This window comes from Ochotona curzoniae, unplaced genomic scaffold, assembly GCF_017591425.1.
Source record: "Ochotona curzoniae isolate NIBS_2020 unplaced genomic scaffold, NIBS_Ocur_1.0 patch295, whole genome shotgun sequence".
NCBI classification, from domain to species: Eukaryota; Metazoa; Chordata; class Mammalia; order Lagomorpha; family Ochotonidae; genus Ochotona; species Ochotona curzoniae.
Window position 1 is genome coordinate 5,754 of NW_024466856.1, and position 17,704 is coordinate 23,457.

General features: G+C 55.8%; 1 protein-coding gene across 1 annotated transcript in view; it reads left to right on the forward strand.

The window, feature by feature from the left end:
- Window positions 1–839: 839 nt before the first annotated feature.
- The window catches only part of LOC121167045 (SUN domain-containing protein 1-like), a 33,152-nt gene continuing 16,287 nt past the window's right edge, over window positions 840–17,704 (forward strand). The window contains exons 1-10 of the mRNA XM_040996418.1: window positions 840–864; window positions 4,233–4,327; window positions 6,677–6,844; window positions 9,046–9,221; window positions 9,795–9,821; window positions 9,919–10,104; window positions 14,706–14,789; window positions 14,971–15,081; window positions 15,935–16,033; window positions 17,140–17,233. Of these exons, the coding sequence (XP_040852352.1) occupies window positions 856–864; window positions 4,233–4,327; window positions 6,677–6,844; window positions 9,046–9,221; window positions 9,795–9,821; window positions 9,919–10,104; window positions 14,706–14,789; window positions 14,971–15,081; window positions 15,935–16,033; window positions 17,140–17,233 (1,049 nt within the window). The 5' untranslated portion in view covers window positions 840–855. The remainder of the gene's footprint in view (window positions 865–4,232; window positions 4,328–6,676; window positions 6,845–9,045; window positions 9,222–9,794; window positions 9,822–9,918; window positions 10,105–14,705; window positions 14,790–14,970; window positions 15,082–15,934; window positions 16,034–17,139; window positions 17,234–17,704) is intronic.

Here is a 17,704-nt window from a genome sequence, read left to right on the forward strand (position 1 = left end):
TGACTGAGGGTCTCAGTTTCCCCTCATGTGGGCTGACGTGTTCCTGACTGAGGGTCCTAGCTCCCCTCACGGGGGCTGACATGTTCCTGACTGAGGGTCCTAGCTCCCCATCACGGGGGCTGATGTGTTCCTGAGGGTTCTAGCTCCCCATCATGGGACTCAGGTGTTCCTGACTGAGGGTCCTAGCTCCCCATCACGGGGCTGACGTGTTCCTGAGGGTTCTAGCCCCCCATCACGGGGCTCAGGTGTTCCTGACTGAGGGTCCGAGCTCCCCTCACAGGGACTGACGCATCTGAGATCCCTTCCTGATGTGTGTCTGTCTCAGCTTTCTATTGACTTCCGGGATAGTGTTGGAAGCAATGGCCAAAGTGGAACCTTGCCTATCTCTAGCCCTAGGAAAGGCTGTTACCTTTTCGTAAAAGCATATTATTTGTTGTTTGTTTATGTGGAAGGCAGATGGAGAGCTCTCCCATTCACCGTTGTACTGCCCACCTGCCTGCAACAGCCAGCTCTGGGCCAGGAGCTCCACATCTCCCACAGGGACCTGTTAGCTCCTGGGCTGTGTACGGTGGGAAGAGGAGCCAACTCCACCCCACGCCCTTTCCTGTGGGTGCCACTAGCGCCTGGCCAGCCCTGTCTCCTCACGGATGGGGGGGCAGTGCTGTGCACAGCCTCGCTTTCCCGTCTGTAGCCTCTCCCTCCAGGCTCTGGTGTGTTGAGGGCTTTTCTTCCCTCCCCCAGGTGTCTCACATGGGCACAGGAGCCCAGACACCTGGGCCACCCTCTGCTGCTTTCCCAGGCCATAAGCAAGGAGCTTGACGAGGTTGGAACAGCCTGGACTCAAACCGGTGCCATATGGGACAGGTTAGCCACAATGGAGGCTTAAAATGCTGTGCCACAGCCCCGGTCCATTGGGTGTTTTTCCTGAGAGTTGAGTGTGGTGCCCTCTGGCCAGCTGAGGTACTTGTGCAGCTTTGCCTGCCTGGGCCTGCAGCAGTGTGCAGTGTTAGCTTGTGTGCTGGGGCGCTGCGCTTCTGCTCCTGCTTGGCCCTGTAGGGGCCCCGTCCTCCGTTGTCCTGTTCTACTCTGCCTTTCTCATAGATATCTATGCTTTTGCAGGGAGACCCTTTTTCAGAAGTGTATGGCACTTTGTTGAGCACGGCATGTCCACTGGGAGTCCCTGGCCCTGAGCTTGGGGGATCAGAGGGTCTCTGGGGTGCTCTGTGCTATTTCCAGTCGGTGAGACTTCTGTGGCACTGAATGCCGAGGCAGTCCCTGCAGCCTTGCAGCTGTAGCCTTGGCCTCAGCGCTGCTTGGCAAGGGGCATTCAGGACGGCAGTGTACGTCAGGGCTGGCAGGCAGGGGCACGCCGCCACACAGCGGGGCCTTGGAGGGTCTTGTGCTTCGGTGATTGAGAACGCGTTTGCTTTCTTCCTCGTCTTGCTCTGTCACGGCTGTTTGAGTTCTCAGCCCCTTTGTTTTAGAATTGAGGAACCTGCTGGGTCTGCCTACACTTCAGTGGGCCCACGCATGTAGAAGGTGCTGGGTAATGACAGCTGAGCTGGCTGCTTTATGAGGCAGCCGCTGGCCTACCTTGTTATGCATTTACAGCGTGAGTCCTATCTGACATCGCACTCAGTGGTCAGACTGGAGTTGTGGGTTTTATTTAGTGGGCAGGAACACCTCCATTGCTGCAGGTTGTGGATTCTGGTTTGGGATGTAGGCCACAGACTAAGAGGCGGATGGAGGCCCCAGTGTGTGAGGGATGCCCAGGGCAGGTACACATCCCACAGCACAGCCGCCCTTTGCCAGCTTGATGTTGGTTAAAGGCGGATCAGGCTTATAGAGAGGAGGAAAGGCAGAGATCTCCCATCTGGTGGTTCACTCCCCAGGTGAGCACAACAGCTGGAGCTGAGCTGATCCTTCTGGGTCTCCCACGTGGGTGCAGGGTCCCAAGGCTTTGGGCCATCCTCAACTGCTTTCCCAGGCTACAGGCAGGGAACTGGATGGGAAGTGGGCCAGCTGGGACATGAACTAGTGCCCATGTGGAGTACTGGCGCTTGCAAGGCAAGGATTTAGACAGTAGCCCATCAGACTGGGTCCATATTTTGGTTTTAAAATTTATATAAGATGCATGTTACATGTGGAGTATGAAGAGTCTACTTGCAGTCTACCGCATCTGGAAGGGATTCGGTGCTCCTTCCTGCTTCGCCTGGGAGCTCAGAGCCTTGCCAAGGCTGCAGCGGGTACGGGGCTGGACTTCGCAGGACCCAGGCTGAGGTGCACACCTGTTCTGGTCTACTGAGTCTACAGGGAGGAGGGGGAGAAAGGACCCGAGGACACAGGACCCTTGATTTCCATAGACTCTTTTGAAGCTTTGCTCATTTTCCTTGATTTGAAAGAGACAGCATAAAGAACTTCAGCACTGGCTGTCTTCCCAAGGGCCTGCAGGACCTGGGGCTGAAACTGCATCTGGGGACGCTCCTGTTCCTCGGGGCCTCCCAGGGTGCACCTTGGCAGGACCTGGAGTTGGGAACAGACCCAGGACTCGCACTCAGACACCTGGATGTGGGCTGCAGGACCCTCAGCAGTTTAGCTGCCAGGCCAAGTGCCCACCCTAACACCTAATTTTATTTTAACAAAAAAAGGAGATGTATTTGGAGGTCAACACTGTCTCCACAGGCATTCACCCTACAAGCACTGGCATTCCATGGAGGCATAGGTTGGTGCCGGCTGCCCCGCTTCCCATCCAGCTCCCTGCCAGTAGCCTGGGAAAGCAGTCTAGGACAGCCCATACCTTGGGACCCTGCACCCACTTGGGAAAGCCGGAAGAAGCTCCTGGCACCAGATTCAAATCAGCTCAGCTCCGGCCACTGGGGCCACTTGGGTAGTGAACCAGCAGATGGCAGACTGTTTCCTCTCTCAATCTGCCTTTCAAGTAGAAACAAACATCTTCTTAAAAAAAGGTGTGTGTGCGTATTGGGAGAACCGAGTTAGAGATCAAGAGAAGTGGTGCCTGCTGGATCACTCCCCAGATGGCCCCGCACCTGAAGGTGGGGCCGGGGATGGCCTTTCTCGGCTGCACTTGGTCCTGGACTCTGAGTGTGCTAGCAGTGCACACAGCTCCTGTGAGCTGCACTCGCTCCCCGAGTGTGTTAGCAGTGCCAGGGTGTACTGACCCAGGGAGGGAGGATACCTTTGGAGCAAAGCGTGTGAGATGAGAGGGTCACGGGCGTTAGCGGTGGCGTTCAGCCTGGCATCCACATGCCTGGGAGTGCTTCCTAAACTGGAGTGTGGCCAGCAGGCATTATGACACAGCCACAGTACGACTGCATTCCATAGTGGCAGTGTGAGCTGGCCTGACTCGGAGCTGGAGACGTCCCATAGTGGCAGTGTGAGCCGGCTGGACTCGGAGCTGGAGACGTTCGAGTGTGTTGGCAAGCACGCCATTGGGCCTTGGGTGTCCCAGTCCAGATTTAAGGGTTGAGTTGAGCAGATGGGACAGGTCAGGGCAGTTACAGAGGGGTTAAACATTACGTGGGTTAAACAGCCGTAGCTGATTTTGTTTGCAAAGTGGCAGCTTATGCCTGGTGAATGAGCTCTGGCTGACTGGAGCACCAGGGACTCAGGACAGACCGAGAGTGTTGTAGAATGTTATCCCAAACCCAGGGGCTTTGTGGAGTGTGTGGAGCAGTCAAGTTTCCTATGTGATCTGTAGTCAGTCCTTGACTTCAGTAGGTGTTTGGCCTGTTTCCAGGTGATGGGACTCGGGCTTTGTGGTTTGCAACAGAGCCCAGTTTTGTGTCCATAAATACTGTTGCCCAAGGCGCTCTTTATTTTTAGTCTTATCTCGTAGAGTTTGAACAACAGGTTATGATGCATATTACTACTGTGAGGACTTTGTTCCTTTAATTTGGGGTGTGTGCGTGAATATTCTTAACGAATCATTCCAGGTCCACAGACGTCTCGATGATAACCAGAGAAACAAGGCCGGCACTTTGGTGTTGGAGCTGATCTGCGTCCCTGGGGAGGGAGCAGAGGGTGGCTCCTGGGCCGGGTCCTGTTCTGGCCATCAGTCAGCGCCTCCTTGAGGGACTCCTGCACGTAGCACTCCTGGGAAGGGTTCCAGGCCGGCTTCCGCATCCTCGGCAGGTGCCGCTCTGCCTGTTTATGGTCCTGGTGATAAGCGTGCTACTGAGGTCCCTGAAGGCCTGTTCCCTCTCCACCTGCAGCATGAGCTGAGGCGAGACATGGACTTCTCCCGGCTGCACCTCTACAGCCCTCCGCAGTGTGTGCCGGACAACACGGGCTACACCTACGCGCTCAGGTGAGTCGGGGGGCCGCGGCTCTAGGACTCACGAGGAGTTGAGGGGCATTGGGAAAGCTCTGTGCTTCCCCGGGTTTTCCCTGTAATTCGGTGAGTCATCAAGACAGTCTCAGAGCCCTCCCAGGCGTGGGATCGCCTACAGGAGTGTGCTGATCGGTATCTCACAGCCTGGAGAGTTCTGTGTCCAGCGGCCTCCTGCGGCAGCGTGCTGGTGGGGCTCCCACAGTTCTGTGTCCAGCGGTCTCCTGCGGCAGCGTGCTGGTGGGGCTCCCACAGTTCTGTGTCCAGCGGTCTCCTGCGGCAGCGTGCTGGTGGGGCTCCCAGTGCCCTCAGCTGCCCAGGACCTGGTTGCGTTCAGCCTGTAAGGTTTGAGTCCTAGTAATTGCTGACCTGCCCTGCTGGCCTGTAGTTGAGCTGCCTGGGACACAGAGCCATGGCCATAGTGAGGTGCCAGGGCCTGCTGCCTCTGCCGGTGACCCAGCATGTGTCAGAGGCCGGTGGTGGTGGCTTCCCGCTGTTCTGCCTCGGGCCTGGTCCAGATCCCACTGTTGTGAGTCACTGAGTAGGCAGTCTGTGTTACGCTTTAAAAGGAACAAGTAAGTCTAAGGGTCTTTTTTAAAACCCAGGAACAGGAGTTAGGTAACTTCTGGGTTGGTATCACTTCATTGGCTGGAGTTTGGTAGCTAGGCCAGAGAGGTGTTGAAGGTTCCTGGGTGTGTGGCTGAGGGGACGGGGCTCTAGCAGGTGTGGTGTGGCTGAGGGGGCGGGGCTCTAGCAGGTGTGGTGTGGCTGAGGGGGCGGGGCTCTAGCAGGTGTGGTGTGGCTGAGGGGGCGGGGCTCTAGCAGGTGTGGTGTGGCTGAGGGGGCGGGGCTGAGCAGCAGGTGTGGTGTGGCTGAGGGGGCGGGGCTCTAGCAGGTGTTGTGTAGCTGAGGGGGTGGGGCTCTAGCAGGTGTGGTGTGGCTGAGGGGGCGGGGCACTAGCAGGTGTGGTGTGGCTGAGGGGGCGGGGCTCTAGCAGGTGGGGTGGGAATGCAAGCTCAGGAGGATAGGATGAATTCTAAGGGAATATAAGGCGGAGTAATGGCGACAGATTATCTTGGCTCTGCTGGTTAGCAAAGTGCCTCTTCACAGCACCTGTGCTGTCTGGCCTGGACGGTCTTTGAAGTGACGCTGTGTTGCCCTTGCTGTAGAAGCAGTGTGGTTCTCAGGCCCCTGGTTGCTTCAGAAGGCTGGAGCAGTTCTGGCCCCGCAGTCATGTTCTCATCCTCCAGCCTGCCGAGGCTGCCTTAGCAACACTTCCAGCTGGCCCAGGGCAGGCCAGTGAGACCTGGGAGAGGGCAGGGCAGAGGCCCCCGGCTGGGGTTATGCTGGCTGTCTTGGAGTCTGGACTGTTTTAGGGCGGTGGGAGCCAGAGGTGTGGCTGTGGAGCTTGGTTCAGAAGATTGTGCTGGACAGAGGGGTGGGGCCTTCCAGGAGGAAGGAGTGAGTGTGCCGCCTTCCCGCCAGGGGCACGGCCTGGAGCGTTGGGTCCTCCAGAAGGACTGAGTCAGCACATGGCCTGGAGCTGCAGCCAGACTGGGCCCTGGAATACTGGAACAGGCCCTGAGGCAGAACCAGGTGTCCCCAGGTGGAGGGCAGATGGCTGGCAGGCAGGGAGGCTGGATCCAGCACAGGTTTGGCTTTGGGACCCCCTACCGAGAGCTGGAGGGGAGGGTGAGCCTGGCCAGCTAGGGCAGTGAGGCAGCGTGGGCCTCGGAGCCTCGTGGTGAGGCTCTGTGCTTCTGCATGGCTGAAGGCTTCATAGGTGAGCAGGAAGAGGAGGGCCCCGAGTGTGTCACTTAGCAGGGCGTGGTGGCCCTCTCTGACCGCGGCCATCTTTTGCTGTAGCAGCTGCTCTCAAGGGCAGTGCCTAGACTGGAATGGCACAAAGATGAGCCAAGAGCAGTACCTGTGTAGGGCTGGCACTGTGCCACAGGTGCCGCCTATGGTGCCCACATCTCATATCAGTGCCCATCTCTGCCCCTGTTGATGACTCCCTGGGAGGGAGGGCTTGGGTCACCCTGTGGCACACTGGCTGCTATGACCCTCTGGGTAGTGACCTGGTCAATGGACATCTCTCTCCCCTTCCAGCTCCTGCCTAACGTTCCTGGGGGTCTTCATGGACTTCATGTCCTGAAGCAGTTCTGAGTGGGGGACAGGGACAGCTGGAGCAGGTGTAGTGGGGCAGGCAGGACAGGGTCACTCGCCTCCTTCCAGATATTGTCCACAGCAGTGGCTTCCCTGCAAGCTGGACGTGGGGATGTGGGGAGCCAGGAGCGCTGCTGCCCTCTGACAGCTGTGTCCTTACAGCTCGAGCTATTCTTCTGATGCTCTGGACTTCGAAACACAGCACCGGTTGGATCCCGTGTTTGATTCCCCTAGGATGTCCCGCCGTAGTTTGCGCCTGGTCAGGACGAGCTACTCCACAGGGGACAGTAAGGCAGGAGATACGCACCCCTCCCAGGATGGAGTACCAAGGTAAGCCCTGCCCAGCTCTGCCTTCCTATGGCGAAACTGATGTAAAACCATGAATTCCAGACTGTGTGCACTCACGCAGGTCCACCTGCAGTGACACAGGTCCACCCACAGTCACACAGGTCCACACACACATACAGGTCCACCCACAGTCACACATACAGGTCCACCCAGTCACACATACAGGTCCACCCACATACAGGTCCACCCACAGTCCACACATACAGGTCCACCCACAGTCACACATACAGGTCCACCCACACACGGTCAGTCACACATACAGGTCCACCCACAGTCACAGGCCGCACACACCTGCACCGAAGGCTCACATGGTTACCAGTGTGGTGGGTGAGATCTTTCGATGGCTTGGCCATCTGTATCAAGAAGCAGCAAAAATTGAGGTAGTTTTGGGCCCGGCGCGGTGGCGCAAGTGGTTAAGGTTCTCGCCTTGCATGCCCGGGATCCCATATGGGCGCCGGTTCTATCCCAGCAGCCCCGCTTCCCTTCCAGCTCCCTGCCTGTGGCCCGGGAAGGCAGTCGAGGACGGCCCAAAGCTTTGGGACCCTGCACCCGCGTGGGAGACCCGGAAGAGGCTCCTGGCTTCGGATCGGCATAGTATCGGCCGTTGCGCTCACTTGGGGAGTGAATCATCGGACGGAAGATCTTCCTCTCTGTCTCTCCTCTCTGTATATCCGCCTTTCCAATAAAAAAAAAAATAAATAAATCTTTAAAAAAAAATTGAGGTAGTTTAACATTTGAAAATGTTTCTGGGGGTGCTGCAGTGGCAAACCAGGCTAATTCTCTGCCTGCAGTGTTTGTTCAAGTCCTGGCTGCCGATTTCCAATCCAGCTTCATAGTTACAGCGTAAGAAAGAAGCAGAGGATGGCCCAAGTCCTTGGGCCCCTTCACTCACATGGGAGACAAGAGGGGGCTCCTGGCTTCAAATGGGCTTTTGTGGCCCTGTGGGGAGTGTTCCAGGAAATGGAAGATCTTTGTCCTTTTCTCTGTGTTTTTTTTTTTTTTAAAGATTTATTTTATTTGTATTGGAAAGGCGGATATACAGAGAGGAGAGACAGAGAGGAAGATCTTCCGTCCAATGATTCACTCCCCAAGTGAGCGCAATGGCCGATGCTATGCCGATCCAAGCCAGGAGCCTCTTCTGTGCCTCCCACGCGGGTGCAGGGTCCCAAAGCTTTGGGCTGTCCTCGACTGCTTTCCCGGGCCACAGGCAGGGAGCTGGAAGGGAAGCGGGGCTGCTGGGATTAGAAGCTGCACCCATATGGGATCCTGGGCGTGCAAGGCGAGGACCTTAACCACTACACCATTGCACTGGGCCCTTTTTCTCTGTTAATCTGCCTTTCCAACACAAATAGATTTTTGACGAGTAGGATGACATTCCTGGGCTGTCAGGGCTCTTCCTGCCCCGCAGAAGCCCAGGGCCAGCACTGCCTGGTGACCTGGCCCTGCCATGTGTGTCACTGCACCCCTTGCCACTCCCAGATGCTCGAGCAGGGGCTGAGTCTGTTTTTCTACTCCCTAACTTGATGCTCAGTTTGCTGAATTATAAAATGCTTTTTTTTTTTTTTTTTGGTCTTATTTGAAGGGCAGAGTTAAAGAGAAGTCAGGAGAGAGATTCCTTCCATTCCCCTATGGCTGCATTGGCTGGGACTGGGCCTGTTGGAAGGCGTGAACTTCCTCTGGGTCTGTCATGTAGGTGCAGGGTCCCAGGCACATGGGCTGTATTCCACTGCTTTCCCAGGTCATTACCAGGGAGCTGGATCAGAAAAGGGGTAGCCAGGTTTTGAACTGGTGTGGGCCCCGGTGTTACCCCTGCACTCCTGCCCAGGCTTGTTTGGGCTGTTGTGCAGACAGGACCCTAGGTCTCCACTCGCGCCACATGTCTGGCTGCATGGCTTCGCCGGGGGCAGAAGTGAGTTGTGGGCACGTCCATATATGGATGCAAGCCTTTTGTTTTGGTCATTTTTACTTGTGGTCTGTTGTATGTCTTTGCTCAGAATCAGCAGAAGCCTGCGTTATTTTGTGTTTGTGGCTTTAGAAGGAGTCTCTAAATCCCAGCATAAAACTCTTGCATTGGTTCATGGCAGCAGAAATGCACTAGAAAATGGCTGGCCTTAAAATTCTGTGTGTGTTTTCAGAGCTCTGTGCTGGGAATTCTGAGACCTTGCTCCTTCTCTCCTTTGCAGAACACTAAGACAGCGCAGAAGTGCAGGCAAAGCTGCTCCCAGTGTGAGCCCCGTGTCCCGGAGAGCTGCAGGCAGCCAGGGCGGCTCTCGCAGTGTGCGGGCTGCTGCGGCCCTGCAGCCATGCGTGCTGGATGAGTCCTTGATCCGTGAGCAGACAGAGGTGACCCACTTCTGGGGTGAGTGCCTGGGTGGTGTGCAGGGCCCATGCGCCTTGGTGTGGGGAGGAGGGTGGCTACTGCCTGGGTGCTAGGGGCCCTGAGGCTTCTCTACAGGCACTTGAAGGCTGCTTCCTTTCTGCCCTGGCCAGCCGTGGCCAGCTGTGCCCATGTGGAGTATGGATGGTGTAGTGCTGGGACGGGACGCTGCTGCTGCTGGGTGCATGCCTTCTTGGAGGCAGCATGCAGTCCTGCTGTGTGTTCCAGAAGACCCTTTCTATCCTGAGTCACGAGGGAGGGGTGCACTCCCTGCCCCAAGGCCATGGCCATGCCCTGGGCTGTGCACAGGGTCCAGCTGGCTGAGGAGGCAAGCCTCTGGCCGCCCTTGGCAGGCGGAAGGCCCTGGTCACTTTACAGGCTGCTCTGTTGCTCAGCCTGTGAGACTGTTTCCCTGCCCACAGCGGGCAGGCTGTGAGGAGGCAGTCCTCTCTGCATGACCCTCGGGTGTGCCTGCAGCTGGGCACACCGTGGCCCCCTCGGCCTGTACCGCCTCTGTTACCAAGCTTGGCAGCAGAACTGTGGTTTCTCTCGCAGGTCTCGACGATGATGGTGACACTAAAGGTAATTGCCTTGGGCTTTTCTTCCTCACACATTTCACAAGTTCCAGCTGCACGCTGTCGAGTGTGATAAAGATTGGGTCTACTTTCTGACAACGTAGGTGCAGGCAAAGCCGTTGTTCAGGAAAACGGAGCCCTGGCAGTGGAGGCTGCCGAAGCCACTGGGCACAACGGGTACACCTGCAGCAGCTGCCGCCTGCTGTCTGAGCGCAGGGACACCCTGACCGCGCAGCCCACGGCCCACACGCTGGCCTCCAGGGTCTATTCCCGTGACAGGATGCAGAAGCGTAAGTGTGCACTGTCCTCAGCCGAGGGGAAAACAGCCTTGTCCCATTGTCTCCTTTCCATGTCACACTTACATAGTGTTTCTGTGCTGAGCAATGTTTGAAATTGTATAAACTTGTGTTTAATTAAGGAGCAAAAGAACGTTCTTGTACATAAAACCGTGCAGACACTTGAGAGCTGTGTGGGATCTGGTTACCCTCAGGGTGGCTTGGCAGTGCTGGCAAGGTGCTGGCACTTGCAGAGGGCACTGGTGGCAGCACCCTGCCTGTGGGGGATGCTTGCACATTCCTGGTTACATGGCGGGACTACAGAGGGTGCCAAGGTGCTCAGCAGGGAGCAGTGATGGGAGCACTTCAGATGATCCTCGGATCTAGGGGGGCTCTTTGGGGCCCTAGTTTTTCTGGGTCGTCAGCTCTTGCAGGGACCCTCCCAGTGGCCTTGAAAGCCTGACTACAGATGTTGGCGCTGAGGGGCTAAGGGAAGGCTGTGCGGGTACTAGCCGAGGCCACAGACCCCTCACCCTTCTGACTGGTCTCGGGGAGCAGCCTGGAGTCTGAGCTGGGCCCTTAATAGCCTGGGGAGTACGGTTGGTGTGCCTGGGGGGTGGAACAGTGGAGAGTGACCCAGGACCAAGAAGCAAGTCCTAGCTTTCTATTTTCAGGTCTTTATTTATTTATTTATTTTAGAGATTTTTTTTTTACCTTTATGGGAAAGGCAGATATACAGAGGGGAGGAAAGACAGAAAGGAAGATCTTACGTCCGATCATTCACTCCCCAAGCGGTTGCAACAGCTGGAGCTGAGCCAGTCTTAAGCCAGGAACCAGGAGCTTCTTCTGGATCTCCCATACGGGTATAGGGTGGACCTTCCTTGACTGCTTTCCTAGGCCACAGGCAGGGAACTGGATGGGAAGCAGGGTGGTTGGGATTAGAACTGGCTCCTGTATGGGATCCTGGGCGTGTAAGGTGAGGACTTTAGCCACTGGCTACCTTGCTGGGCCTTGCTATGGTACTGTTGTAAGGGGAGAGGAGGGATGAGGGATCAGAATGCCATGGGGCTGTTCTCCATGAGGGGAGAGGAGGGATGAGGGATCAGAACGCCATGGCGGTGTCCTTCCTGAGGGGAGAGGAGGGATGAGGGATCAGAACGCCATGGCGGTGTCCTTCCTGAGGGAAGAGGAGGGATGCAGGATCAGAACGCCATGGCGGTGTCCTTCCTGAGGGAAGAGGAGGGATGCAGGATCAGAATGCCATGGGGGTGTCCTTCCTGAGGGGAGAGGAGGGATGAGGGATCAAGACAGCCACGCAGCGTTTGCTGGTTGCAAGTGAACCAGCAGGTGTAGTGGGTGTGGGCCTTGCACCCTTGATGCTGCAGAGCCGGGTGCCCCCTGCTGGCGCTTAGGTGACCTGCACTGTTAGTGTGGGTCCAACACTTTAAAGATTCATTTTATTTATCTGAATGGCAGAATTAGAGAACAAGAGAGTGAGTGGTCTTGGCATCCTGTTGCACTCCCTCCAATGGCGAGAGTGGCTGGGGCTGGGCCACATTGGAGCCAGGGGTTTCTGGGTCTCCCATGTGGGTACCACTGCTTTTGCCAGGTCATTAGCAGGAAGTAGAGCAGCCTAAACTGGAACAGGCACCCATATGAAATGCTGGCTTTGCAGGTGACAGCTTAATGTGCTGGACTGCAGCAGCAGCACTGAGTCCCTCAGGAGCCCACTGCTGAAGGCGCTCAGGGTGCACCTGCGGTGGTCTGTGCAATTTCTTGCTGCTTGCCATAACAAGCTACCCTGTGTCCCAGGCTCGTGGGGCTCGGCGCCCAGTGTGGTCCATGAGGCCAAGTTGTGTTGGGCTGGTGTAAGCTGTGTGTGAGCAGAAAGAGGCATCCTGCTGTATGGAGAACCAGTCCTCATGGCTGTCACACCGCTGTGTAGAGAACCAGTGCCAGCTCACTCCCCATAGAGTGTGGCTTCCTGTGATGGCAGGCAGGAGGAGGCAGGGGCTGCTGCTGCTGGCCTGCTGTGTGCTGGGGGTTAGAGTGCACGGGCTGTGTGTGGCCGGGTTTGCTGGAGCAGAAAATGGCATGCCCGTCACATGCTGCTTGTCTGTATCTTCTTGTCCAGTACACTGAAGAAGCTGCTGGTGTTGGGCGGCATGGGGAGTGTCCAGGGGGTGCGGGGCCCTGCCAGGTGCCCTGTGCACCTGTGTTTGAGGGACAGGTTACATGGTTACATTTGCGGTTTCAGGATGAACACCGGGGCTTCCTTTGTCCACCCGAGAGCTGGTCTTTGCACGTTTGTCTGCTAGTGCACACAAATCCTTTCTTTTCTTTTAAGATTCATTATTATTTGAAAGGCAGGTTTTACAGAGAAGGCAAGACAGAGAGAAGGTCTTTCCTCTGTTGGTTCTCTTCCCAGTGGCCACAACAGCCAGAGCTAGGCCAGTTCAAAGCCCACGTCAGGCCCGGGGCCTCAGGCACTTGATCTGTCCTCCACTGCTTTCCCCGGTCATAAGCAGAGAGCTGGATCGCAAGTGGAGCAGATGGGATACGAACTGTTGCCCACATGGGATGCTGGTGCCAAGGGGCAGAGGATTAACCTGCTGTAACATGGCGCCAGCTCCAACGCTTTCTTTTTCTTTTTTTTTAAAAGATTTATTTTTATTGCAAAGTCAGATATACAGAGAGGAGGAGAGACAAGAGAGGAAGATCTTCCATCGCTGGTTCACTCCCCAAGTTGGCTATCTTGGGCAGAACTGAGCCAATCTAAAGCCACGGGCCAAGAGCCTCTTCCAGGTCTCCCATGTGGGTGCAGGATCCCAAGGCTTTGGGCCGTCCTGCTCTGCTTTCCCAGGCCACCGGCAGGGAGCCGGATGGGAAGTGGAGCAGCCAGGACATGAACTGCGGTTCATATGGGATCCCAGTGCGTACAAGGTGAGGATTCAGCCATCGTGCCCACCCTCTGGAAGATCTTAATGTGGCTTTTTCTGATTCTTGCCAGCCTGGTGGTGAGAAAGGAAATTACTCATCAGACTGCCGTGAGTTACCACTGCATGGTGGTGGTTCAAGATTTATTAATTTAATTGGAATGCAGAGTAACAGGGAAAGGAAGAGAAAAATCTTTGATCTAATGGCTGGTAATCAAAAGCCAAACCTTTGATCCAGAGGGCTGGGTCAGGCCCGGACAGGGGCCAGGGACGTCACCCAGTCTCCTCCTAGGATGTGTGTGTAGGGCTGGGTCAGGCCCAGACAGGGGCCAGGGACGTCACCCAGGTCTCCCAGGGTGTGTGTAGGGAGGGGAGGTACAGGAGCCAGGGACGTCACCCAGGTCTCCCAGGGTGTGTGTAGGGAGGGGAGGTGCAGGAGCCAGGGACTTGGATTATCTGCTGTTGCTTTCCCAAGTGCAGCAGCCGGGACTTGAACTGCCTGCGTGTTGGATGCCGGTGCTGAAGGGAGCAGGTTAACCTGCTCCCTGGGCCAGCTGCTGCATTGCCTCTTCATGACATTGTGTTTTGTCGCAGTCTGCACACAGTTTACTCTGCAGTGTTGCCCACACGGGTCCCGGGACCTGGGCTTTGCCCACTGCCTGTCCCAGGCTGACCGGCTCTCTGGCTGGGGCAGGGTGGGAAGCCCAGGGAGACTGACCCTGGCTGCTCCGCTTCAGGCACGGGGACTTCTGGCAGCTGCTGGAAGGGTGCTCGTGGCTGTGTTTAGGTTCACAGAGAATGTGCCCACGGAGTGAGGGTGGGTGCAGCAGTGTCAGGTGGCGGGTGTCCCAAACTTGGTGGGTGCTGTGGGCCATGCTGCGGTTGTGGGTCTCAGGGTTGGCGTGGGGGTCTGGCACCAGCAGTGGCTGAGCTGTGGCGTAGGTGGAAGCTGCACTGGCAGCACCCTGGGCTCTCTGGACCGCCGCTGCTTCTGAGGCGTCCTGGGTGCTTGTTTTGGGGCTGCTTGGGTGCTGCACCTGAGGTGAGCCCCAGGGAGGGTCGCAGGCTCGGGGGAGGAATGACGCGTGCCCACGTGTGTCCCTAGGCGGTGCGTGTCTCTATGCGGACAGGCTCTTGGGGCTGGCCACGTGTGCGATGTCGTCTCTGTCAACACTCTTAGTTCAGCTTTTCCAAGTGGTTTTACTGAAGCTCAATTATGAATCTGACAATTTCAAATTGAAAAGTTACGAATCAAAAGATGGTGAATCAGAAAGCTTTAAGTCAAAAAGCTATGAATCAAAAGGTATTTTAATTTTCTTTCCTCCTTTTTTTCACTGAATACTGCTTCCAAGGTGGCGAAAGCCCTGTGCTTCTCGCTCCTGTCGCCTTGCCGCCTCTCGGGGCTGCCTGCCTGCCCCTGCGTGTCCTGGGAGCTTGGGGAGGGCCGCGTGTTCTCTGCAGCTCCGCTTCCTGAATTTGGCCCCTGCTGCAGCTTCACTGTGAACTGTCAGTTCATTATGCTCAACTTTCCATTTTCCTTGTTAGGCCTCTGTAACTCAAAACTGATTTATTTGAACGATGCCTGGACCCATGTGGTTTGGCAGTGTTTGAAGTGGGCTGTGTCCCGGTGGCTGCATGGCCTGCGGGGACCACGCTAAGCCTCTCTCGTGTGTGTTGCAGCTCATGCCGGTTGCTGTGGGAGCGTGAATGTGACAGAGTGTCTCAGAGTCGATGGCCGCCTCGGGGGCCGTGGCGAGTCTATGTGTAAGTATGGCTTCTCTGAGTGTGTGAAGGGGGTCCCTGTCTGGTGTGTCGAGCACTGAGACCGAGAATCAGCGCCCCCCGCTCTGACCCCTGTGTGCCATTGGCCTTGGTGTTTGAACTGAGATGTTGTGCACTGTTATGTATTAATCTGTGACTTCACTGCTTGTCACCACACCCGCAGGCGATGACTGTAAGAGGAAGCGGCACCTTGAGACACACACAGCCACCCACTCGCAGTCCTCCAGGCCACACAGGCTGGCAGGGACCATGGGGCACCTCGGTGCCCGTGCAGGTTGTCACCGTCGCTCCCTCCCCCGTGTCGTTCCTTGTTGGGCATGTGTTCGCAGTAATCCGCTGAGAGCAGGCGGGGTGCGGGCTGTCGTTTCAAACACCGAGCTTGTGTCTTAGCGCGTCCTTGCCAGCTTGCGTAGTGACTGAGTGTGTGGACACGTGCAGAGGGCAGCAGAGGCCAGTGGCCCTGCCCGCGTGCACAGCATGAGGCCCTGTCTCACCACGTTACCCTGCTTAACCCCTGTAACTTTCTGGTAAAAGGGACCCCTTTTTTGGCAGCTGTTCTTTAAAAGCTCAGCTATTTTAAGTGTTAATAACATAAATGAATGATTTTTTTAAAATCCTCTTGGTCTATGTATGCCGTTGCCTTACAACCTCATTAAGATTATTTAGTGGTTCTGGGGCCAATGTACAAATGTTACAGTGACTGGAAGAAATGTGTCCAGATTTGTGTATGGAGCCATTTCCGCTGAGCGATGTGTGACGTTGCTGCTGAGCTCACTGTGTTGTGTCGTCCAGTGGGGTGGGCGCACTGTTGGAGCCCTGTCGACCAGAGAGCATCCCTTGTTAGAGCAGTTCTCTTCTGGAGCTGGCGTGTGGACACTGCTGTCCATGCCTCTCCGGCTGCCCTCGAATGCTGACTTGTCCAGTGTACGTTCTGGTAGCTATCACCCCCCCACCCCGTGGGCTTTAGGCCGGCCTCACACTGGAGCAGCTGCCCACGCAGGGAGGTGAGCCCAGCAGGCTTTCCTGAGGCGTGAAGGAGTCGCTCTGTGAGAAGCGCTGGTGGAGGCATGGGGTGGGGAGGTGTCTCGTGTCTCACGTCTGAGGCCAGCACATCTCCTATGCTGCAGGTCACTTCCTGGTGCAGACACTGCGGAGGGTCTGGGCTGCCGGGTGCCACGTGTCCAGGACGCTGTGGTCCATTCTTTGGCTGGCTGCGGCGACTCCAGGTGGTTATTTTAGATTCCTCCGTTTGCTTCTTTCCAGAGCTTTGTGCCGTGTAGTCCTGCAGTACGTGATGTCTCGAACTGCATGAAAATGAAACCCATGTCCCTTTTCTGTGGTGGTGGGTCCTTTTCCTGCCAGCCGACTGTGGTTGGGGTGCGTGTGCGTGCTGCTTCTGTGTAACTGAGAGTGGGGGTTCATCTCCTGCACCTCGACCCTATATATACATGGTCTGTGTGTGTGTACACACCAATTCCCGCCATTGTGGACTCCTCATCCTAACACGCTTACAGAGTGCCTGCTGTGACTGTGTGAGTGTGTGAGAGTGTGCACACGTGCCAATTCTCCTCATCCTAACACGCTTACAGAGTGCCTGCTGTGACTGTGTGAGTGTGTGAGAGTGTGCACACGTGCCAATTCTCATCCTAACATGCTTACAGAGTGCCTGCTGTGACTGTGTGTGTGTGAGTGTGTGAGTGTGCACACGTGCCAATTCTCCTCATCCTAACACGCTTACAGAGTGCCTGCTGTGACTGTGTGTGAGTGTGTGAGTGTGCACACGTGCCAATTCTCCTCATCCTAACACGCTTACAGAGTGCCTGCTGTGACTGTGTGTGTGTGAGAGTGTGCACACGTGCCAATTCTCCTCATCCTAACACGCTTACAGAGTGCCTGCTGTGACTGTGTGTGTGTGTGAGTGTGCACACGTGCCAATTCTCCTCATCCTAACACGCTTACAGAGTGCCTGCTGTGACTGTGTGAGTGTGTGAGAGTGTGCACACGTGCCAATTCTCCTCATCCTAACACGCTTACAGAGTGCCTGCTGTGACTGTGTGTGAGTGTGTGAGTGTGCACACGAATTCCTCATCCTAACATGCTTACAGAGTGCCTGCTGTGACTGTGTGAGTGTGTGAGAGTGTGCACACGTGCCAATTCTCCTCATCCTAACACGCTTACAGAGTGCCTGCTGTGACTGTGTGTGTGTGAGTGTGCACACGTGCCAATTCTCCTCATCCTAACACGCTTACAGAGTGCCTGCTTGTGAGCTGAGCTGTCACAGAAGCAGTAGGCTGAGGAGTTTGGTTCCTTCAAGCACATTTCCTCTTTGCAGGGAGAGCAGCATCTGGAATGTTCTGGTGGCTGGGGATTGGATGGTATCAGTTTGTGACTCTGGTCTCATGGCTGAATGTGTTTCTTCTAACAAGGTAAGAACCCTGATCCCCTGTCCTGGGGTGTTGGACCAGGCGCTTGTCTGGCTTATTGTTTTGTTTGTTTTAGAGTTTGTTTATTGAAGAGTTATAAGGAGAGAGGGAGGGAAGAAGAGATAGAGGGGTGTTGCCTCTGTTGGGTCCCTGCCTTAGGCTGCAGACAAGCCAGGAGCCTGGATTCCATCTGGGTCTCCCAGCCTGACTAGGACACGCTGCAGGCTGCAGTTTAACCCACTGAGCCACAGTGCAGCCTGTGCGTGTTGCTTTACATGATCTCATCTTGACCTAGTCCTGTGTAATGCCCGTGCGTTGTGAAGCACTTTGATGTTCCCAGTCTTTTTTTGTTTTAAGATTTATTTTAATTTTTGTTGGAAGTCAGATATACAAACAGAAGGACAGACAGAGAGAAAGATTTTCTGTCCAATGATTCCCTCCCCAAGTGGCCACAGAAGCTGGTGCTGTACCAAT